Source organism: Naegleria lovaniensis (assembly GCF_003324165.1).
Source record: "Naegleria lovaniensis strain ATCC 30569 chromosome Unknown tig004, whole genome shotgun sequence".
Classification (NCBI taxonomy): domain Eukaryota; phylum Heterolobosea; class Eutetramitea; order Acrasida; family Naegleriidae; genus Naegleria; species Naegleria lovaniensis.
The window spans coordinates 183351-206730 of record NW_025407826.1 but is presented as its reverse complement, the minus strand read 5'-3'; the positions used below and the strand labels follow the sequence as shown (position 1 = coordinate 206730).

Here is a 23380-nt window from a genome sequence, read left to right as displayed (position 1 = left end):
TTTAGAGTTTAACTTTTTCCAAAACGGTAGCCCCTTCTAAGCACGATTGTTCATCCAAAGCAATTAATTGCAACCCTATTTTTGACTTGGTTCCTTTGCTATTGATCTCAATAGGCACCGAAATTGCTGGTATTCCTGCCAAACTGCTGGGCACTGTGAAAATGTCATTCACATACATTTCTACTGGCGACATTTTCGTAAATGCATCTCTATCAAGTGCTGGGGTTGGAGTACAAGGCGTTAATAAATACTTAATTCCTTGATCTTGCAGTAGCTGGTAAAAATCATTGGTAATAAGCCTTCTTGTTTGTTGTGCTTTCTTGAAGAATGTATCGTATTTGTCAACTGAAAGTGCAAATGTTCCAGAAACAATTCTCCTTAGTACTTCCTTTCCAAAACCCTCTGTTCTATTTTGCAGGTAATATGACAACAAATCTTGCTTCTTTGAAACCTTATTTCCATACCTTAGCCCATCATATCTTGAAAGGTTTGATGACGCCTCTGCAGTGGCGATAACATAATATGTTGAGAGAGCATATTTGGTGTGAGGCAGAGATACATATTCAATCTGAGCTCCTGTTTGGTCTTGCAGCCACTTAATTGTTTCTTCCCAAACGCTAACAATATCGTCATTCAACTCATCTACGAAATATTCGAGTGGAATACCAATTTTAGTGTTTTTCAGGATTCCAGTATTAAAGTCTTTTTCGATTGATTCCAATGAAGACAAGTCCACTGTGGTGACATCAATCTTTGTTGTTGAATCATTGTAGTCTGTTCCACACATTGTGTTATACACAATAGCACTTTCTTTTACGGTTTTTGAGAAAATTCCGCAAGTATCCAATGATGACCCATATGAAATCATTCCATACCTACTACAGGATCCATATGAAGGTTTAAATCCTACAACACCACAATAGGATGCAGGTAAGCGAACACTACCACCAGTGTCAGTTCCCAAAGAGCTGTTACAGCAATTTAAATGAAAATTAATGTTCACACCACGTTAAATACATCATTATCCAAGTAAAACCTACAAAAAACAGCTCTCTTCTGCAACAGCCGCAGCACTACCACCTGAACTACCTCCTGAAATTTTTGTTTCATCGAGTGGGTTCCTTGTTTCACCAAAGGCTCCAAAAATTGTTCCACTTCCCATAGCAAATTCGTCCATATTTGTTTTTCCGATCATTATTGCACCAGCATCTTCTAATTTTTTCACTACCGTTGCTGTATAAGGAGGAATATAGTCTCTAAGAATATTACTCGCCATAGTTGTGTTAATTCCTTCTGTACAAAAAGCATCCTTCACTGCAAAAGGAATTCCTCTCAATGGATGCTCTGGTTTGCTTTGGGTCTGATGTAATTTGGTTTTTGCATACTCCGAACAAACTTTAATATATGCGTTATATTTGTTTTCCTCTGCTTTTCTCAAACAATGACTGAGCACCTGTTCCGGTTGAAACAAAGGAGAAGCCTTTGCTTTCAGAAAACAAGTTGAGAGCAATTTCCCAGTCTCAATACTGCTGTTTGGCATTTTTTTTGTTCATAATAAACAATTTAAAAAATTAGTGAAACAGCGAACAATGAATTGAATGAGAAAATTGAACAACTCGTTAACATCATTTACTTCATTAATTGAGCAAGATAAATCTTTGCAGCCTCATTATTTGGGTCCTTCTTCAAAACCATTTGCCATTCCATCATGGCCTCCTGATCTTTCTTCAAATAATATAAACAACATCCCTTTTCGAGTCGAGCTCTTAAATCTCCACTATTTAAACTCAATACATGTTCATAATCAGAAATGGCTCGATCGTATTGTTTAAAATGTTTTTGTCGTGTGTATGCTCGATTATAGAGAGCCAGCACGTGATTCGGATCTAATTCTAAACATAAACTAAAATCAAGAACTGCATTGTCAAATCTCTTGGCAAGAATTCGATTCATTCCTCGCTCAAAATAGAGAGTTTTTAAATCATCATCTCGCACTACCGACGATGAAGATGGTGTGGAAGGAGAGGTCGATGAGGACGAAGGAGATGCTGCTGAATCTATCGCTTTCTTCTTTTGTTTTACAATATGATCAATAACGGTAGAATATTGTCGTTCACATTCATCAATTTCAGAGGGAGGAATTTGAGAGGTACCTTCGTGTGAAAGTTGTTCATGCTTCTTTCGGAAACATCTTGCACATTGAACATAGAGTGTCATATTTTCTGGTGAGATGCTTTGAGCGAGCATGAAATCTTCAATGGCCTTATCGTATTGTTCCAATTTCATGTAACAAATGGCTCGATTGGTAATGGTTTTGGAATTTTGAGGATCATCCTTAATGAGTTTGTTAAAGAAGAGAATCGCTCTTCGATAATTCTTTTGTTCATATAATAAAACAGCTAATTGTTTGTTTGCCTTCTTATTGCTCTTGTCATAGAGTAAACACTTTAAATAGTCATCAATGGCAGCTTCCTTATCGGTTTGTCTCTGAGCTCGTGATAAATAAACTTGAGCAAAATTTTGAGCTTCTGTACTGGCTGCAGGATCAGACATCTTTTCAATATATTCAATCGCTTTGGACAAGTCATTAAATATTTGTGCGTCCTTGTTGGGATATTCTTCAACAATTTTTCCAATGGCAATGGCCTTATTGCAAAATGCTTGAAACATTTCAAATAAATATTGCTCGTATTTCACACCACTGATTTTTCCTTCTCTTAATTTGGCATGAATGGAATGACTGAGAGGATCCATGTACTTGATAAAGTTTGTATAATCATAATGCAATCTGAATACTTTTGAAGTGAATCATTGATGAGACCTCTATCCAAATAGACTCTAAAGAAAGATTGATAGAGAGAATCTAAAAATGGAGTAGATCCATTGGCATAACCATTACTCGAAGACATACTTGAAGATGCTTCACTTCCAATTTGTTGAGCATGTCCAAGAATGGAAGCAGCACTGTCAAAGTCTTTCAGAGCAGCCTCAAATCTTGCATTTTGGCATGGCATTTACCACGTGAATGATAGGCCCGTAATGTGATCATGATAGAATCTTGAATTGGAAGTTCTTCACCTAAACTTGTTGTTCCTTTAGACAAGATATTCAAGACCGATGTGAAATCGTAAATGGCCTCACCAAAACGTTTCAAATTCATATTGGCTAAACCTCTTGACATGTATGCTTCTTCAAAAGCACCATCAATTAAAATAGCGTTGGAAAAACATGTCACAGCATTTGCATATTGTTTGATGGAAAAGAATTCTCTTCCTTGTTCATAGAGTTTTCTAGCTTTTTCCTTTTCCTTGCTAGATGCTTCAGTTTTAGCATATTGTTGAATTTCACCAAATAATGCCTTTCCAATTTCTGGTGTTTCATAAACAAATTTACGAGGTTCAGAGTAGACAGTTGATTCTTTCACTTCAAAGATCAAATCAATAAAGAAATCAGCATCAAATGCTTGATGTTTCTTATCCTTGACTGCCTTATCCAATTCCACTTTAGGGACTCGTACCACAATGTCATTAGGTCCTAGCATCTTTTTGTGTGGAATTGAATTTGGAGAAGAAGTGTTGTAAGGTTGATGAAGATGAAGAAAATTAGTGTTGAGCCAACACACAAACATTTTGTCATCCTTTCCGACTTTATCCATGTCATAGAAAGTAATTCTAAAATCTCCTGACACTTCAATATTGATATTCTTGAGCCATACTTCCTCTCCTTTCTTGAAGTGTTTGACTTTTTCATTTTGCTTTTAGAGTATTTTGTGAAAATATTTTGGGTTCCATATATAGGGTTGTTCGTGTAGTAGTGTTGGGAATGCAATAGTGGTATGTTAATTGTGTGTAACACATTGGAATGATGATGTGTTTGAAAAGTTATTCTTACATCAATGAAAATACCTACCGAATAGTCATACAATTTTTCCATGTGATAATTATCCAAGTCTTCTCGATTGTATATTGGTTGTTGAATAATAAAATAAGGATCACTTCCTTCATCTCGATCAAAGTGAGGTACAGAACTCATGTGAACCGCTTTCAATACTACTTTTGCATCTTTCACTGGAAATCTCATTCCTTTACGAACTACACATTCCTCAAAATATGTCACATATCTGATCCAAGTTGAAAACCACATCATCGTCATGATACAAAATGAATTTAGTGTGATTCGTTTTCCTACACTTACCTTCTTTGACTCGGAATTGTGACACCTTTAGAGTCGTTACATCTAATTCTACCAAACAATTCAGTGGCTTCACTTGCTGAACTGGCAGCGTTTAAGTAGAGCATGAGAGCTGAGACCATTGTACCCTATATTGATTAAATGATACATAAGTGAATAGATGTTGAATAAAATCCATTAGAAATATAACTGTCACAGTTTCATCATTCCGTAGAATACATACCGTTCTTCCTTTTCCGGCTGTCATGAAAATGTCAGCAAATTTTTAAACAACAATTGTCGTGTACAAACCTTTACAGTGTACTGCGCATGTATTTCGTTTATCTTCCATCAAGTAGCGAGAAGCATCTAGAGGGTTGTGTCACAATAATAAAAATTTCGGTTAACATGATGATTCGAAAGAAAAATTAATATACCATCATCTAATTATCAACAACTAGTTACCTTCACAAAAATCCAATACCAATGAAAAATGTGGTGCATTGTGGTCTTCAAAAGGAAATCTTGAGTGACAGTTATAACCAAAAATATTTCATAGGAAGAGAGAACATGTGATGTTATCATGATGGATGAAATAATGAAATAATGAAATGAATCGTTTACAATCATCAATTTCAACAAATCCATAATATTTCAAGACAGTCCATAAACAGTACATGTCAACATTTCCATAGTGTTGAGACGATTTCATATCATCATGAAAATGTTATTAGAAAGCACATCATTTGAACGGAACACATACCTAGCCACTCGATTTGAAAAAACACTCGGATCATAATTCTTCTCGGCACACAAATTATAAATCTTGTAGTGGTCATCGTGTTTTGATTGAAAAAACGATTGAACTTCTTCCAATGGATTTCTGTAGAGACTTTCAGCACCAGTGGATGGAAAACCCATACTAATCACTCTATCACTAATGTAGGTGAGATCGAGGTCGAAGCCTTCTTTTTGATATCGTTGCTTCTTCTTGGATACGACGGAACGAAGCTTGTTCATTTTTTTTTGAATCGTGTGTTGTTGACCTTCGGTATCCATTGACAGTTGAACGTTTTGATGCCATTTCCGAGAAGTGAAGAGTCCAAACTCAGACAAGTATTGTCATGGAAGAGCAGCTGACATAGCCAGAGGGTTGAGACCGTTGGTGTGCCAAAACTTGAGCTGCTCTTCCATGCCAACACATCACTTTACCACTGGCATGAAATTCACATGACATGAATTGATGCTCTCAAGTTTATTGATCTTTTTGAGATCGGTGTGGCAGTGGTATATTACAAGGGAAGTATTGGTAGGTGGAAGGTGAAATTTCAGAAGTTGCCAAGGAGGGTGGAAGTTCGAGTTTTTTAGCAATACCATGTCCGTTAAAGGCACACGAATATTTGTCATCTATTTTACAAATGGTTGTTGAGTCAAGTCCACGATCCAAACCTAAGGATTGACAATTTTCGTACAAAATTGGTTCTGAATTGGGTAAATTAATATTTTCACAATATTGACAGAAAAAGTTCTTGTCAAACGCTGTGAGCAGTAAATTTTGTACAGAATTAAGGATGTTGGTATTTTTGAGGAGCAAGCAAAATTCGTCCAAATCAGCATGCGTTCTAAATGTCAATTTTTTGGCATGGCTGGCACTGCAATCTTCCAAAACTTGTCTCAGAGAAGGTGAAATTCCTCTCTCACGTAAATCTGCAATTTTGATAATAGTGTCAATTTGATCCTTGTGTAAAATTATAGATTTAGAATTAATTGGATAATTGTCCACTACAGTTTCAATTTGACTCACTACTCGTTGAACCGTGCTATCTGGAATGTCAATCCACCGAAATAGTTCAGTGACAAATGTTTTGGAGTTTGAATTTTTTCCAGCTGCTCTTTCATTCCATTTGCAGCAGCATTTGCTCACCGTTTTGAGGCATAGCTCAATATTTTCCTTTTCTTTGATCGTAGAGAGCTCGATAAAATCTACACAATTATAATCCTTCTCTCTGACCAATGCCAAAAATGCTCTATCTGAAAACTCAACCAAAAATGTGCCTATTAGCAATGCAAAACTATAAAACTCTCCTCCTAAACTATTGGTACAAATAACAGCTAAACCGATGGTTAAAAATTGAGTACCATCAATTTTCTCTAGTGCTTCTTTTTTGCTACGTGGAATCCTATTTGGATTCAAATAATTATAACAAAATCTTTCTGGAATTGTTAAATCTTGAATAACTGCAGGTAATTGGACTTCTGAAACTGGATACTTTAAACGTGAAATTTTTTTCTTAACAATTTCCATTCCTTGCTTTTCCTTTTCAGAAAGTGAGCTTGGTGAGAAAACCAACGCCTCCAGCAAGGTATCAGGATTTGAAATGAGTGTTAATATTTTCTTTCCAACCTGCCCATTCATAATCAAATCTGTAGTGGCAGGAGTGGTAATGTCTTTGGTGATGGCTCGATCTTCCTCGACGAAAATTGCAGAAGCGAGTGTTTTGGAAGAGCTCGTACGATCTTCTGGGACTGTTTTGTCTTCATTAATGATATAGTATTGCATAGATTCATCTTTAAAATCCTCACTGCCCAATACGTGCTTAATAAAACCATCCTTGATCATTTTGTTTCCAATATCAATGGCATCAAAACGAGTGGCTGAAGCTATTCCCTCACTAATCATTCGATAAATGAGTGAAGTTGCATCACTTCCAGTAAAACAATTCTTGTACTTTTGTAGCCGATAGGATCTTTCTGCAAGTAATTGAGATTCTTTAAGTTGTTTTTTAAATGTTTCTTTCAATAATTCGTATCGCTTCTCGTTCATTTGCAGAGTTCCATCTTGAGAACGAGTGGGAGGTGATGCTGTGGGTGGAAATACATTGAGAGGTGATGCTGTTGTTTTGGGTGAATGATTTCCCTTGTTATGATCGGATCGGAGGGCACGAGCATCAAAGGTCAAGCCGCCATTGCTTCGGGGTCGTTGTTTTCTAGTTGTTGAAGCCATCGATGACGACGAGGTGTTGGTATCATTGTTTTCTTGAGTGAGAAATGTCGAGCACAACATGGAGTAGGCTTGCATTCCCGAAAGAGGAGGCTCATGATTCAAGTTGTTGTTGTGGTGTTGATGATGAAAGTTATTTGAAGTCGTCGGCGTTCGCATCGATTGACTGAGCACCGTGGTGTTAGAGTTCATTCCACCATTCATCATCAAGTGTCGTTGTTGTTGCAGTTGTGAATTGTCCAACGTGGAACTCAACTGCACCGTTCCCATCAACTGACTGGTCGTACTATTGTGTTGTTGATTGTAATGACTCGTTGCACCCTTGTGGTTATGATGCGGTGAAGTGGGCGATGATGATGATGAGGCTATGGTTACTGGAATGGACTTGTTGGAAGTGTCTGCAGTACGGGGAGTACGAGCACCTCCTCCAACACCACTACCACTCTCATACTCTTGTTCGAGTTGTTTCCGACGATAATATCCTTGTTTCAGTTTGACCCTCTCCACTCGCGATAATAATTCTGTAATTTCATCCTCATGAACACTCAACTCGTGTTGCAGAGTTTCATTAGTCTTGAGCAGGTCAGGTCCTTCGTATTTTAATTTGGCAACTTTGTTCATTAATTCAAAGAATTGTTCCTTGTATAAAAAGTTCATGACTACTTTATGACTCCATTCTTCGATAGGAATTTCAATGTAGTCAATGTTGACAGAATAAGAAGAGTTGTGACTATCTGCCGAGCTACTAATCGAAGTGATAAATCGGCGGAAGTTGTTGAGCATTTTTGTTTGAGTTTGTGAACGGATGAAAAGAGTGTGCATGCACAACTGTCAAACAAGTGACATTGTCGATGCATTCATTATCATGCGTTTAAAGGGGCGAATAATTATTGCGATTGGTTCTGTGAGCAGCTGTTGTCAGGCGCAGAAAATGCATGATTCTTGAATGAGAGTCAAAGTTTGTTAAAAAACAACACAACGGACGATTTATCTGCAGTTTTGGGATAAAAATGTTGGTGGGTCAGTCATATTTAATGTTGTTTGATTTGGATTTGGAAGGTGAAAATCCCCACGATTACAACCAAAAGGTCAAAATAGATTACTAGTTGAAATTGAGAAATTGTTAATTCTCAGTCACCAGCCAAAATGAACATGTATCTTTTTGAGGTGTGTACAACAGTAGTATTACGAATACTTTGTCTTGACATTGCAATGACAAGAAGTGAAGAGTTATTGAAAGGTTTTGAACAAAAAAACAAAGCATATGTCTTTCATTGCAAGACATACGTGCTAGCTGTGTTGTGCTCATATTCTAATCTTTGAGAACGTGCCGACAATGACGTTCCAAGAATTTATAAGGGACGTTGGAATCACAATTTGGCGCCTTTCAAATTTGAAAATCAAAAAAATAACGTCGTTCGGGATGAGCGCCACCAACAAGGCTTTGGCATCCAAATTGTGCTTGGCAACGGCCAAGAAATTTCAATTTGTGTTAACAAGCTCCACTCTTCCTGATTATTGTATCGGAAAGGACATGAGCAAAGAAGAAATGAATACTTTTTTACCTGAATTTTTCAAGTTTTTACAAGAGCAAGGAGTGAAAGGTGAGTATGCATTCATTAATAGGATTCAGTACTATGTAATCAATGAATGCCATCAAAACGATCATCTCATAGATAAAAATTTATCGGGAGAGTTGTTAGAAGAGAAATTAAAGGAATATTCACAGAAAGCGATTGGAATGGATACCTCTGATGATAGACTTGAACATAATGACACCGTAGTACTTGGTCACGGAGATGCTATTCAAATCATTAATGCAGATGAAAAGCCATACTTTTCATATAATTTATCTAGAAAAATATTTGAAACTGAAGAACGAAAAACCACAAGCATATTTTCAGATGTGCAACAAAAAGTTGAACTATTTCGTGATAGATACAAAATCATCTATCAAAGAGTTTTGAGAGACAAGGATTTTAACCCAATAGACCCCAACGCAATTTCATTGACAAGTATTGAATCACTCTTAGGAAGTAGAGGAACAAGGTATATCATGGGCATGATTACAAAGAAATCTGGAAATATTTATCAAGTTGAAGATTTAAATGGAGTGGTACAAGTAGATGTCAGTAATGCTGTAAGTGTTTCAATATTTAATGTGCAATAATCGTTTCAAAATTTGAATCAACACAGACTACCAATGAACGAGGAATGATTGTGGAAGGATGTTTTGTTATCATTTCTGGGGAGTTTGATAGTGTCACAAAGGTGTTTAAAGCGGCTGCAATAATTTTACCACCATTTGAAGAAAGAGAACAATCAGAAAAATTTCTGTCCACAGGCAGATCGAACATGTTGGACATGTTTGGACCTTCTACACCTGAAAAATTACAAAAACTGAAAAATAAGGAAGAATTGTCTAAGGATTCATTCATTGTCGTAGTTTCAGATGTGTGCTTGGATAAACCCAACGTATTTGAGAAATTGGGTTTATTGTTCGATTATTTCAAATGGAATCAGCACAATAGAGTTTCTGGTGATCGATATGAACTAATTCCAGCAATGTTTTTATTTATTGGCAACTTTATTTCCAGACCCTTTCAATTCTATACAACTGGAAGTTCCTCGAGCTCAGCTGCAATCTCTGACCGTGTACAGTACCAAAAGAACTTTGAAAAACTTGCTAAAATGATAGAAGAACGATTTCCAAATTATATTCACACTTCAAAAGAAACAGAAAATGCTCCACTGTTTGTATTTGTTCCTGGTCCAAATGACCCAACCTTATCACCGAACGGAGTCTTACCCAAGTCGTCAGTGCTTAGTAATATCAGCAAGACCTTCAAGTCAAAAATACCAAATAGCATTTTCACAACCAATCCTTGCAGAATTCGCTTTTACACACATGAAATTGTGATATTTAGACAGGATTTGCAACAACAAATGAGACGACATGCCATTGAAGTGAACAAGAATGATGACCATTCGAAACCAATGTATCAAAGTGTAAGTATATCACATTCTTCTCGTGAACATTTTCTTAATTGTACCACCTGGATAACAATCAATAGATGAGCGAAACTGTTCTTTCTCAGTCTCATTTGACTCCGTTTGCACTCCATGTACAACCCATATTTTGGTCTCAAGACCACTCACTCAATTTATTCCCATCTCCACATTCTTTGATATTGTCAGATCGATGTCAACCGTTTAGAACCAATGTTGGTGGCTGTCTGTGTTTTAATCCTCCCTCATTCCCAGTTAACTTTTCATTTGAAATATTTTCACCACTGTCTTACAATGAGCAAGGTATTTCCTTTGCAGAAACTCACACACTTCCCAATCTCTCTGAAGATCATTAGAGGTATATTATTCGCGTTACTATTGTTTGGTAAAAAGAGAAAGAATTTTTTGTCTTCATGCAAGCTTTGAATTTTTCCTTTTTTAGTCTTCTTTTTCATTGAAGCAAAAAATGCCACAACAGCTTGCTGAAAACAACGATAGCAGCCATACAACAGTTGAAGGCTTCCAACTCTCCACACAAGGCTTGTCTACCGTAAACGATAATTGTGAAGATACCAAATCACTTTCTCCCGAAACCAAAACATCGGACCCAATGATGATTGTGAGTAGTGATGATAAGTCTGTGTTGGATGTTTGTCCAGTGGAAGAGTCTCTCCACGAGGTGAAGAAGGTTTTGAGCGAAATTCCAGAGGATGATGCTTTGGTGGTTGATGTAAATGAAAAATTACTTGCAGAAGAAGAACAGAACAAAAAGAAAGGGCTATTTAGACATTATACAAGATGTTATTATGAATTATGGAAAACAAGATTGAGTTCTCTTGTTGTTTTCACTGCTGGATGTGGTTATTATGCTGCCAATAAGCTTCACGTCATTTCGGAGGAAAAAGATGAAATTGCCAAGCTTGTATCTTCATCATCATCGGCCTCTCGTAGTAGCGTTCTCGGACTTTGCATTGGTACTTTCCTTCAAGCCGCTTCAGCAAATAGCTTTAATGAAATTCTTGAAATTGAACGAGATAAATTAATGAAAAGAACATTTAACAGACCACTCCCAAGAAACAAAATTGGAGTTCCACACGCCATCACACAAGCCGTTGTTGCCGGAGCTGCTGGTACCTATATTCTGTACAAATATACAAACAAGGAGACTGCATTACTAGGCCTTGCTAATTTATTACTCTATGTATGCGTTTACACACCAACCAAACCAGTGCATTGGATTAACACTTGGATTGGAACTTTAAACGGTAGTTTACCTCCGCTCATGGGTGTGACTGCAGCAATGCTTCCATATTCGATAAGCAAAGGCATCTCGGCAAAACCTTCCTCATCATTGATGAGTTTGATACCAACCTCCGATTATAACAATAAGCTTCTTGCCACTGGATTGTTTATGTTTGGCTCAATGTATTTGTGGCAAATCACTCACTTTATGGCTATTTCATACAAATGCAGACGCGATTATGATATTGCTGGATACAAAATGCTTTCAATTTCTAACCCAGAAGCAGCTGCCACTCAGTCACTTTTGCACTCTCTTGCACTATTCCCCCTTTGCTGGTCATTGCCAGCTTTCGGAGTCGTTCCTTGGTGGTTTGCAGTGGTGACAACTCCAGTCAACTATTATTTCCTTTTGAAACCAGCTATTACATTCAAGAAGAGCGTCACTTATGACAATGCAACTAGATTATTCTTCAAGTCATTGGCGCATTTGAGCATTTTATATGGCCTTTCAATGGTTGCCTTCAAATTGCAACAAAGTGAAAGCTATCAAAGCATTGCAGACAAAGTCTCTAACTTTTTCTCTCGTTCTTGGGAATCTGTGAAATCCTTATTTTAGACAACACACTGGGTAATGAATATTTCAACTAAGGGATAACAACCTCGGTGTATTTCTAGCGAATTTACACCAATTACAATTTCATAAACACAAATATTGGTCAACACAACGGTTACCGAACATGTTAAATGGAACGTTCAATACTTTAACGATGATCGAGTGTTACAATTCGGACATGATGACATTATTACAAAGCTAATAGTGACACATCGGTCTTACTCGAGTGATTTGCAGAGAGTTTTTCGGTGTGTATGTGACATTTTAATTTAGCTTTTAATGTTGCTCACAATTTAACAAACCAAACAACCAATCAAAAAAATGACCGTAAGAGACCTCCGAAAGCACACAACACTGACTCCGATGCTCGCACATGCAATTTGCAAATCCATGTATTTAGCATGTGTGATGGCAGTGGTTATTAGCATCTTCTCAAATCAGATTGACGCTGCCAAACCAAAGAGTACTGGACAAGCATCGTCCTATCAAGTTTCCAAATTGTACAGCTCGAATCAACATTCCAAATTAACCTACCATGCAGCAGTTGTGGATTTTGCTCCTGTTTCCTTTCCTTTTCAATTTCCACAATTAAATTCAGAAACTGCAAGAAAAATTCTGAAATCCAATTTGGATGAATTTGAGAAAATTATTATGGATATCATGAATCATTCCACAACTTTAGATCGACCGGATATTATTGTATTTCCAGGTGTGTTTTTTAAAAGTAGAAATTAATGTCAACAACAACAATATTCTCTCCTTTATTTTTAAATGGATGGTCACACACAATTCTTAGAATATGCACTCTTTGGTCCTGGTTTGACTGAGAGAGAAAAGTTACGATTATTCTTTGAACCCATTCCCAATCATTTACCAGTCACCAATATTTGTGGTTCTTCCCAATATGATCAATATTATATTTTAAAAAGAATAAGCTGCTTATCTGCCAAGTTTGGCGCTTATATTGTGTTCAACATGGGAGATGTTCAAAAGTGTAATCTCAAAACTAATAAGAATTGTCCAGCAGGTAGGTATAGGTTTGCTTTGGAATTTCATGAAGAGGATGACCAACATGATCGTAGATGGAATGTTTTTATTCAACACAAATGTAGTATTTGATAGAAATGGAAGTGTAGGTTGATCTTTTTTCCACAACATTTATATAATTTTCCATCTCTATGAAATCATAGCTCATCTCAAAATATCATAAAACTCATTTAGTAAGTATCCATGAAATTTTAATCATTTCAAATCTATTTTACATTTATTGAACACACAACAAACAGTACTTTGAGAATGGTATTGATCCAGGCGATGGAACACCCGTGTATTTCGAGACTGACTTTGGTGTTAAATTCGGATTACTCATTTGTTTTGACATTATTTTTGAAGAACCTTTAAATTCTTTATTGAACGATATTAAGGTCGATGCCATTGCATTTACAAGTTGGTGGGTGAATTTTCCTCCCTATTGGAATGCACTTCCATTTCAACAAGCTCTTTCCTATACCTATGGAATCCATTTGATTGCCGCTTCGAGTGGTACATCCTATACCTCCTCTGGAAGTGGTATTCACATGAAAGGAAAATCCATGGGAGTTTATAATCCAAGTTTTAAAGGACGTTCACAAACAGTCTCTTCTCAAACAAGTTCAGCTGCTACATATTCAGTGACGACCATGAATGATCAACTTGTCAAGACGAAACGTGTGGTGCCCATGCAAGACATGAGAATGCTTTCGGATCGATCGAATCCACAACACCAACTTACAAGTTTTACATTTGCTGATCCAAATCATTCAAATTTTTCGACCATCATTCCATTCATTCCTGTGAAAGGAAAGAGTTATGACTTTCCCGAGATTGTTGCTGGTTCAACAAGTTGTAATTTCAAGTTTACCGTTTCACCTTTTTCTAATATTACCGAAAATGATTCTAATAATTATTTTGCAATGGTTGTGACCGATGGCAAAGTATTCAAACCAAAATTTGAACAAGCCAGTTGCTCTGTCATGAAGTGCGGATCCTATCTTAATTGTTTCATTTTCTTGGAATGGAAATTATTAGTGAAAGATTCCGAAGTCGTATTATCAGACTTGACCATTGAAATGCAAGCCATGGAAAATGAATGGAGAGAAGATGTGTTTCCCATGCTGCTGGGAGATCAAGGAAACTTATTTATTGGAGATTTACATTCGTCGAGCTTTTTTAAAACCAATGCTGCGTTGAATATGCAAACAAACAAGACACCTGCTTATGTGAGTGTGAAAAATGTTAAAAACAAATTTTTAGGTGGCACGCTTCTCTCACTGAAAAGACCAAAGAAATAACAATTGAGACAGTACAATCGACGTTTCGAAAATAAAATTGTTTTTTGAATTTAGTCATGATTTTGCAATTATTGTTCGATAACCTCCAAATTTGCATGATACAGTCGTGAAACTCCACACACTAATAAATCTCCATTTTCCACTGATCGAACTTCTGTTTCTATCACAAATATAACTTTTTTGTCTCCACTCTTTCTTGTGCTTTGAGCTTCTTTTAATACGACTGAGGCTTCAATTTCTTGATCAATGTAAACAGGTCGTAAGAATTTCAGTTCTTGAGACATGTATATTGAACCAGCGCCTGGCATGACTGTACCAGCCAAGTTACTCAATAAAGACGACACTAAAACACCGTGTACAATTCGATCTTTGAATAGCCCATGCTGTTTAGCAAAATCAGAATCAAAATGTAAAGGATTAAAATCGCCAGATAACTTGGCAAAATCTGAAACATCTTGAGCTGAGAAACGTCTCTTCATGGATGCTTTTTCACCAATTTTAATTCTATTGTTTTGAGAATTATCATCATTGCCTAAAATCACACATACCCCTTTCGGAAATGTATTGTTGAGTTCGACTCGGATGAGTGATTGTTGTGATATAAACTGATTGAAAATGGTTGTTGGGAATGCCATCCCGTCATGGAGGAATTTTGGAAATATCGAAATATGGATGAAGGTCTATTCAATAGTTTTAACATTTTTTTCTAAAAAGATTTTGATAAATATTTGAACTCATGTTTTACTGGTTAAATAATGTTTAGTAACTGATACCTTCAACAACTCTACCCTTATTATCAATCCAGATCAAGTGAATGTAGTCATAGAACTCTTCCTTGATTTGCTTCTTAACTTCTTCATCCTTAATGCTATTAATGTATGCTTGCTTGGCATTTTCTATGGTCTCAGTGGTGACTTTGTCGATAGAGATAATATCTTCAGAGGGGAAGAAAGGTCTACCATCAACACCCAATACAACTGGGATCCAATCCACTTTACGGTTTACATATCTAGTTGCCTTGCTCATTTCAGACTTATATTCATCCATAATAGGTTCAAGTTCAGTCATTGATTCGGCCTCAATGAACTTGTTTAGTAAGTTCTTGACTGGTTTTGCTAGTAAGATTGCAGATTCTTGTGGAGAAGCACCAACAACCGTTGGGATCATTGATACAATTTGATGATCTGGCTTGTCAATTAAAGTCCAATTTTCGTTGATTGCTGTGTTCAAAACTTGGAGATACTCATCTGTCAACTCAATGCTTCCATCTTCTTGTATGAAGTTATTGTTAATATAATTATGAGCTTCAGCGAAATCTTTGAAAGAAGACACTTCAACTGCAATATCTCTTTCAGAAAATCCTTGTTTTTTCAAACGTTCTGTATATTGTACCGCCAATGATTCAGTTGTTTCACTATACTTGTCAACACATGGTCTGTAATTTCTATCATTGAAAACTGTTGAGTACAAGATGTGCGAAAACTCAGTAAGAAGAGTGTTATATGATATTTTGAGAGATTCATCCATGTCTCCATGCTCTGCGCTACCTAACACATCGAATTTGGTGGCACGTGCTTCCAAGTAATCACGTGTACTAATACCATGCTCATCAAAATCTAACAATTTGTTATTTCTTTCATTATCGGCATCAACTTTAGCTAGTCTTTGCAATTTACGAAGTTCGGCCTCAAAATGTGCTCTCCTTTGTGTTTTACCTTCCAAACCATAAGACAGTTTTGGTGAAATTGGAAGAGTGGCAGATGTTTGAGCAGTGAAGCTTGGTCTGAGAGCCTTGTTAACACCGATCCAAAAGTCTTGCATTTTCTCTGCCTCAGCAGCTCGTTTATCTTCTGCAACATCCTCAAATACTACTTTTTGTAAAAATTCAATTGGAATGTCTCCAGTTAAGTTCTTTACCTCATCACTCTTAAATGATCTCATTGCATCAATAATCACTAGTACTCTTCCAGGTTCGTTGTTTGCGTAGCACAGCCTATTGAAATTTTATGATTCTAGATGTCGGAATTACAATCTAATACTTACTTGATGAGCTTCTTGCAAATGGTGTTTGCCTGTTTCATGGTTTTCTCACTAACTTTCAGTTTGCTTATCATCATTTCTTTGAGCACGTACAAAGCACGAGGAACGTGGTTGGCATTGATACACACATTCACAAGATGAGAGAAGGTTACCAAGTTTGGCTTCTTTCCTGTCTTTCTCATATCATTGTAGATTTGAAAAGCATCACCGATGTGAGCAGCCTCTTTCTCCATCTAGACACAAGTTTCCGAATGTAACACCACAACAAAGTATGATTATTTAGAATTAGTACCATTCAAGATATGCCGGTAAGAACAAATTTCATCAAAATAGTAATAAATATGAAAACTACATCAAACATCTAAAACATACAGATTTGATAAGAGCAGAATATGCACGAACGTCCAAACCATGAGAACATCTATGATAGGCTTCAATAGCGGCCTGTGGGTTAAATTCTTTTGCAGCAGCATAAATTCGTTGAATGTGTTCCTTGTTTCGTTCCGAGATGACTTGAGGCTTCTTGGTTCCTGGAGTATTTACTTTTGCGTTATGCTCTTCAATCTCTTTTTTAGGAACAGCAGGATTAGGAGTCCACTTGTAGAACTTTTTGGCAGGCTTTCTTTTCGAATGTGGTGCCTTTCCAACAACAAATTGATTTTCATAGTCCTTTGTTGGCCCCCATGTCCAGTTGTTCAAATTTCTATGTTGAAAGGAATTCAAAGAGATGAGTGCCGATGATGATGAAATTGGAGAGGTATGAAGTTTGAGTGATTTTGCTGATGAGGATAAAAATTTTGCAGCGCCAGAAGAGAGCATTTTTTATGACAAGTTTTTGTCTTCTACAGAACACTCGGGGACTTGCTGTTCAAGCTTTGAATGATTGGAGAAACATTCTCTATGATTTCTTCAATGCCCTTCAGTGCAATGGAAAGTTGCTCATACTGCTTATTGTTTGTTTTTAAACGCTCTTCTTGTTCAGAGACTTGATTAAGCTTGTCTTGCAACATTTGTATCTTCTCTTCTTGAAGTTGAATTTGTTTGAGTAGTTTGTCATTTTCTGATTTCAAGGCTGACATGTCTCCTGCAAGATCTCGAGACTGGTTCTCTTTTTGAAGTGGTGAGGAAAGGTGGTTAGTATTACGTTGGAGCGTTCTCGAAGGTGACTGCTTCGAAAGGGGTGTGCTTACATTGGAAGTTGTTTTTTTTGATGTCATGGAATAGGTTGGTGAGTAAGTGGTACAGGGCCTCAGTTTCACTATGGAGCATGAAAAAGAATTGTACATTTCACTAAGACCTTTCGCTGATTCGTCAAAATTCATGAAAGGAAACAACCAATGCTTGAGCACTGTGGCCATTGATCTCAGACTTTTAGTGAAACACAAGCTTGCTCCGTGAGTTGTTCCGTCTGTTTCTCGAGGATGAGAATCAGCCAAAATGAAAATTCCTGTGTTCGTATTAAAAAACAAAACAACAGTTTCTGGTTGTTTTGTGAAAATTGCACAAACTGGTTTTTGGAGGTGTTGTGAGCAATTCTCTATTGTTTCAAGTGTGGATTTAAATGACGATCCCTTAACTGAATTTTGAACCTCGTGTACAAGCTCAAGGTTTGAGTTAACTCTATCGTTCATACTGTAGACCTCTTCAAATGATAAATTGCCAAGTTTTGGATCTTGTTGACATCCACTCTCAACAATTCTATCTATTGCAGATGCATTCCATGCTCGTGGATTTTCAGTGTCTACAACACCATGTAACATTTGTACAGCAAATTCACAAGCTACAGATGTACAAGCGTTTTTTCCATGAAAAGAGAATTGATCTTTTAAACTGCTGACAAACGCTAAATGTTCGATTTTCACTCGGTGTGTAATATCATCACTGTTTCTGTAGTGTGATGTAAATAATGAATCATGTTTGGAGGTTTGTTGAACTTGCTCAAATAGTTCACTACATTTTCCTCCGCCATACATATGTTCTAAAAAGTAAGAATAATTAGTGAATATCGTTCCACATATCTGGCATGAATGTTCGGAATCTTCAGAGGCTTCTCGATTATGATACGCTTTTTGAAACATTCTTGAAGAATTTTTAGATGGTGAAAGAGACGGAAGAGAATCGGATCGTTGAATAGGAGTTCTGCTTCCGGCTGAATACTCTTCAAAGCTTGAGGAATAATTCAAATACGAGTCATCAGCGATTGAAGAAATATCTAATTTCCCCAATTCCTCATCATCCCGAATTTGATCCGAGCTTGAATTCAAGTCTGAAAAATAGTAATCTCGTTGTTTCTGATACTGTTGTTGAAGGTGTTTTTGAGGTGAGGATTGAAATCCGTTCTCCACTTCAGAATACGGTGGTGGAGAGGGTGAACGATATCGGTTCATGTTTTTTTATAAATTTTTTCGTAACGAAAGAAAGCGGCAAACTTGATTTGTTTCCAACTCTAAAAAAAAATGACGTCACAAACACGATCGAAATTATTGATACTGTTCATTTCAATTCTGTGGATAGGATTTATGAGCACTCTTGTAGCTTCGGAACAGCAGACTTCAACAAGCTCACATACGGATCATAAACCAACAGCTACCACACCAAAAGAAATTTGCGAAACAGTTTCTGAGTGTTTACCATGTTCCGAGGAAGATTTAAAATCTCCTCATCGATATTGTGAGGCTACTAAATATTATCATGTGGTAGAGTGTAGAACAGAACATGCTGGTGGAGATTCAAAAGAAGTTAAAAAGACTACAACACGAGAAAGTTGCAGACCCGATATAATTTATACACCGTACACTGTACAAAATTTAATTCTTTTCGAATGTTCCTTGTTGGTCATTATTGTGCTGAGTGGTATTTTGTTTTACAGGAGAACTAAAAAGTTATCTGAAGAGCAAAGTGAGAGATACAGACGATTGGTTCAATCGAGTTCGTTAACTTCGTCAACAACCAGTAATCGCTAGTTATCAATTTATTGTCGTACAAGATAAACTATAAGCTATGAATTGGATGATTCACAAATCAAATTATATTTAAGAAGGATTAATTTCGCTACTTTCTATTCCTTTAGCCTATCCGCAGCAGTTGTGTTAATATGAAACCACTTCTTTAAAAACTCATACATGTAGAATGTGATACTAGTGGAGGGAATGGTATAAATTAATCGAGGTGTTATTCCTCTAAAAAATCCAGCAAATCCTTCATGTTTGAAAATTTTGACTACTGCATCTCGATAACCAGAGTAATGTGAATCTGCTGATATTTTGTGCTGTGTTTGTATCCGTGTTTTGATAACATCAAAAGGGAGAGTAATTACTGATGCAAACGATCCAGCTAAAGCTCCTCGAACAGCTGTGTAATCCTTCAAAATTGGTATTCCAAAATGTTGTGATTTGTTTTTGATAAATTCATAACTTGAAAAATATAGAAATGAGAATGGTAAATCTCGAAGCAGTGTCACGGTATATCCGACAAACAAACCACGAATTCCTTTCGTCTCAATGATATATTTCACTGATTTCACAAGTCCTCTATTTTTTTGAACAGCTAATTGTCCCTCCACTTGTAAATGTTGTTTTACAATATTGAAAGGTGTTTTGATGCCTGATTCCAATGCTCTACCTGCAGCTCCCATAAGTAATGACATGATTGCTCCAGTTTCAAAAACGCTCTTTCCACTCTTTCTTGCCTTTTCTGCGCTTTGTCTGTATTTTTCATAGGCAGTAAACGTAATGGCTGCTCCAGGTCCAATGTAGAATAATCGGAGTGATAATCCTCTATAAATTCCGAATCCTTCTGTTCGAATCATGGTATTAATACAATGAAATGTATTCCGATAGACGGTACGAAAATTGGAATTTGCTCTTCGTTGAAATTGCATTCGAGTTTTACAAACATCAATCGGGTACATGATTGTTGCTGCTCCACATCGTGCCAAAGCTCCAGCCAGCATGGTATTTCGTGTCGTTGTTGTGGTGTGATGTTCATCTTTTGAGTCATGTGTTTTCTCATGCTGCTGGGCAGATGACGACATTTTTTGGATTTTGATTGTGAGAAGAGAATTTGGGAAAGAGAACGCTCATTGGAACAAAATCTCAGACAATCATTTAATTAAAAAACTAGTTTCAGTTTTGGTGATCGTTGGTAATGATACGAACTCCTCCAAGGTCGCTGACCTTGAATTTTACGGAAGGACAGGAAATGAACATTAAATTCTTTCGAATACCAAATCGACTTTCAATCAATCTGATAATGTCAGGGCCAAAACCCTTTTCACTTTCAATGGCGACAAAATCTATTCTCATTCTTGGATAAATTTCGTCCAAGGTTTTACAGTCATTTTTCAATCGACTGATAAGTTTCTGTTGTTCGATGTGTTCTTCTTCACTCTTGGCAGTTTTGTACACATGCACAATTTTGATCCAATCTGTCAATTCATTTTCACGAACGTAGAGAACCGCCTTGTTCAACATGGAGATTGCATCGTTCTTGGCAAAATAAATGAAGGATTGGCTATTTACGTCCTTGGCCTGTCTAACCAAGAATTTGAGAATCCTGTTGGTCACTGATTTGGCAATGTTCCACTCTTTGAGTTTGGAGTAGACAAGATAAATAATGAATTTCATAATTTTCACTCTCCAAAACATTGCTAAAACTGTGACAGCACAAATTGCATAATAAATAAAGAAATATTTCAAATATTCTGGATTTTCTAAAATATTTGCTAATAAAGCAGTTCCAACACCAATGATAGCAATTACAATCACTGATTTTTTTGCTCTTCTGTCTCTCTTAATCTGACCTCTCTTGTATTTGAGTAAAAAGTCACCCATTGCAAAAAGCATCATTACGGAAAGGAAAGCGATAGTATATACTCCTGAAAGAGCATCAATGTCACCATTCAAAATGGTAACCATGGAGGCACAAAGCACAAAGAAAAGTATAATAATGAAGTGGTTCGTTTTTCGGAATGAGTTAACCTGGAGGAAAAATGCAGGAAGAGCTCTGTCCATAGACATTTGACGAACCAACCCAACAATACCTAGGTGTTATCCAAAATTCCACAAATTGCAAACATTATTATTGTTCATACCAAATATTAAATGAATACACATGACTTACCAACATAGGCTGTCAAAACACCACCGCTAAGAACCAAAGCAGCGTCAAAAGAAAGCAAAATTTGAAGCCAAGGTCCAGCAGAAGCTCTACCAACTTGAGAAAGCAAGCTAGCATTTTGTTTAGGATCAGTTAGTTGAGAAAGAGGAAGAGCACATAGAGAAATAAAGCAAAGAACTGGGTTGAAAAATGATACCAATGTCCACATATTTCGTAATGTTTTTGGAAATACTCCTGGTTTTTGTTGTTCAATAAAATTGGCACTGCTTTCAAATCCTGTCACACCTAACATGGCAGCTCCGAAACCAAAGAAAATTGATTTGACTCTAACCCAACATGAATAAAAAATTAAATAATTCAAGTTTAAAAATTTTTCACACTTACATTCCCAATGCAGAGAATGATGCACTACTTAATTGCCAGTTTCTCTGAAGCATTTCAAAACTATTAGTGGCTGAAACATATAAAAATCCATATACAGTTAATATTGACAGAGAAGCAATGTGGAAAACAAAAATAATGGCAGCAGCAAAAGCACTTTCAGAAATTCCAATAAGATTCAAAAACGCAAAAATACCAAGTAAAATAACAGTGGATGGTATGAGAGGAATGTGTTCACAGTATGGAATGTTTTTCAAATATTCAATGGCTGATGTTCCAGAAACCACCGCTGTTGCAATATACGAGATGATCTTTTAAGGAACGAAAATTAAAATGAATAAATTCGTAAAACCGTAAAATACGTACTGTCAAGCATGCTGCTAAGGAAGCAGTTTTCTTTGATGTGGTATTAAGAAGCAAGGTATAACTAGCCCCATTCAAAGTAATTGCAGAACCCACTTCAGCATAAATAGACTATTGTTTGGCCGTCGCCTTAGGTCACTAATGATTACATATTACTCAACATACCCGAAACAAAAACAGTAAAAAGCTCACCATTAGGAGGCAAATAGGTGCCCAAATTCCAGCATAACTGATACAGACACCAATAACATACAAGCAAGAGCTTGTAATATCGTTACCACAAATTGCTGTAGCAAATAACTCTCCTAATTTGTGTTCCTTCTTTGGTTTCAATGACTCTGGCACAATTTGAGGTCTAGCGTCCGTTCTTTGCACATGCAGCTCCGCCGTACCGTCGTCAACAATAGGATTTTCGTCACTTCCTCTACAACCCCTGAAGCAAGAGGTCATAAAATCAAAACTGGGGCACCATCGCTGGTAAAAGGTCTTGTTCTTTTGTTCTAGCTCCCATTCAGCTAGAGCTTGTTCATGCTCTTTTAACATTTCACGTTCTTGCATTTCACAAAAAGTACCCTCAGAATTTTTCAAATTCCATTGCAGGAATGATGATTGAGTTGCTTCCGGAGTCATTTGTTGAACTATTTGATAGGAGTTGAAAAAATCCAATTGATTTTTTCATTATAACAATGTTCAAAGATTACACATATAGGTTCGGGTTTCAATGATTTGCGTAAATTCACCATCATCATGAATATTGTAAAATTATAGAATGAAATTATGCTTCACACCAACCTTCCTGCTGACCATAATAATTTATAGAACCTCGCTCTTCCGATGTTGAGGCAAATCCATGATGATTGCCTCCAAGCAATGATGAATGTTCATCATCTTGATGATAATTCCCGTTCGTTAAAGTATCCTGATGATGATACGATGAAGCATTAGTGGTATCGAACGGAGAGGATGTAGGCATTTTTTCTTCGGAGTTGGAAAACTGCTTTCACGAAATTCAAAGCTCTCTCAACACACCTCATCCCAACAGGGTTGTTCCAACATAAAAGGAAATCTAATTGATGGCCGATTATGCAAAACGCAAATTCAATAACTTGTGTT

At 36.7% G+C, this 23380-nt stretch overlaps 12 protein-coding genes across 12 annotated transcripts; 4 read left to right on the top strand and 8 right to left on the bottom strand.

Annotated features, from left to right (window-relative positions):
- Position 1: 1 nt before the first annotated feature.
- C9374_011300 (uncharacterized protein) lies at positions 2-1540 on the bottom strand (the record flags this gene model as incomplete). The annotated part of the gene is made up of 2 exons (XM_044686941.1): positions 2-968; positions 1041-1540. 2 exons carry the CDS (start codon positions 1538-1540, stop codon positions 2-4), a joined length of 1467 nt encoding a protein of 488 aa, XP_044554469.1.
- Positions 1541-1629: 89 nt separating this feature from the next.
- Positions 1630-5190, bottom strand: C9374_011299 (uncharacterized protein; the record flags this gene model as incomplete). Its single annotated transcript, XM_044686940.1, has 8 exons — positions 1630-2795; positions 3019-3754; positions 3910-4120; positions 4195-4319; positions 4415-4431; positions 4483-4539; positions 4636-4694; positions 4934-5190. 8 exons carry the CDS (start codon positions 5188-5190, stop codon positions 1630-1632), a joined length of 2628 nt encoding a protein of 875 aa, XP_044554468.1.
- Positions 5191-5425: 235 nt separating this feature from the next.
- C9374_011298 (uncharacterized protein) lies at positions 5426-7954 on the bottom strand (the record flags this gene model as incomplete). Its single annotated transcript, XM_044686937.1, has 1 exon — positions 5426-7954. The coding sequence occupies one exon, from the start codon at positions 7952-7954 to the stop codon at positions 5426-5428; it is 2529 nt and encodes an 842-aa protein (XP_044554467.1).
- Positions 7955-8594: 640 nt separating this feature from the next.
- Positions 8595-10536, top strand: C9374_011297 (uncharacterized protein; the record flags this gene model as incomplete). Its single annotated transcript, XM_044686936.1, has 4 exons — positions 8595-8775; positions 8848-9311; positions 9368-10180; positions 10246-10536. 4 exons carry the CDS (start codon positions 8595-8597, stop codon positions 10534-10536), a joined length of 1749 nt encoding a protein of 582 aa, XP_044554466.1.
- Positions 10537-10646: 110 nt separating this feature from the next.
- Positions 10647-12038, top strand: C9374_011296 (uncharacterized protein; the record flags this gene model as incomplete). Its single annotated transcript, XM_044686935.1, has 1 exon — positions 10647-12038. One exon carries the CDS (start codon positions 10647-10649, stop codon positions 12036-12038), a length of 1392 nt encoding a protein of 463 aa, XP_044554465.1.
- A 318-nt stretch (positions 12039-12356) lies between these two features.
- C9374_011295 (uncharacterized protein) lies at positions 12357-14365 on the top strand (the record flags this gene model as incomplete). The annotated part of the gene is made up of 5 exons (XM_044686934.1): positions 12357-12744; positions 12832-13062; positions 13118-13167; positions 13226-13255; positions 13322-14365. The coding sequence occupies 5 exons, from the start codon at positions 12357-12359 to the stop codon at positions 14363-14365; spliced, it is 1743 nt and encodes a 580-aa protein (XP_044554464.1).
- A 68-nt stretch (positions 14366-14433) lies between these two features.
- Positions 14434-15065, bottom strand: C9374_011294 (uncharacterized protein; the record flags this gene model as incomplete). Its single annotated transcript, XM_044686933.1, has 2 exons — positions 14434-14869; positions 14914-15065. 2 exons carry the CDS (start codon positions 15063-15065, stop codon positions 14434-14436), a joined length of 588 nt encoding a protein of 195 aa, XP_044554463.1.
- Positions 15066-15124: 59 nt separating this feature from the next.
- Positions 15125-17224, bottom strand: C9374_011293 (uncharacterized protein; the record flags this gene model as incomplete). Its single annotated transcript, XM_044686932.1, has 3 exons — positions 15125-16358; positions 16409-16638; positions 16778-17224. The coding sequence occupies 3 exons, from the start codon at positions 17222-17224 to the stop codon at positions 15125-15127; spliced, it is 1911 nt and encodes a 636-aa protein (XP_044554462.1).
- A 23-nt stretch (positions 17225-17247) lies between these two features.
- C9374_011292 (uncharacterized protein) lies at positions 17248-18792 on the bottom strand (the record flags this gene model as incomplete). The annotated part of the gene is made up of 1 exon (XM_044686931.1): positions 17248-18792. The coding sequence occupies one exon, from the start codon at positions 18790-18792 to the stop codon at positions 17248-17250; it is 1545 nt and encodes a 514-aa protein (XP_044554461.1).
- A 69-nt stretch (positions 18793-18861) lies between these two features.
- On the top strand, positions 18862-19368 carry C9374_011291 (uncharacterized protein; the record flags this gene model as incomplete). The annotated part of the gene is made up of 1 exon (XM_044686930.1): positions 18862-19368. One exon carries the CDS (start codon positions 18862-18864, stop codon positions 19366-19368), a length of 507 nt encoding a protein of 168 aa, XP_044554460.1.
- Positions 19369-19463: 95 nt separating this feature from the next.
- C9374_011290 (uncharacterized protein) lies at positions 19464-20438 on the bottom strand (the record flags this gene model as incomplete). Its single annotated transcript, XM_044686929.1, has 1 exon — positions 19464-20438. The coding sequence occupies one exon, from the start codon at positions 20436-20438 to the stop codon at positions 19464-19466; it is 975 nt and encodes a 324-aa protein (XP_044554459.1).
- Positions 20439-20529: 91 nt separating this feature from the next.
- Positions 20530-23240, bottom strand: C9374_011289 (uncharacterized protein; the record flags this gene model as incomplete). Its single annotated transcript, XM_044686928.1, has 6 exons — positions 20530-21446; positions 21527-21849; positions 21908-22215; positions 22271-22378; positions 22433-22905; positions 23060-23240. The coding sequence occupies 6 exons, from the start codon at positions 23238-23240 to the stop codon at positions 20530-20532; spliced, it is 2310 nt and encodes a 769-aa protein (XP_044554458.1).
- Positions 23241-23380: the final 140 nt, after the last annotated feature.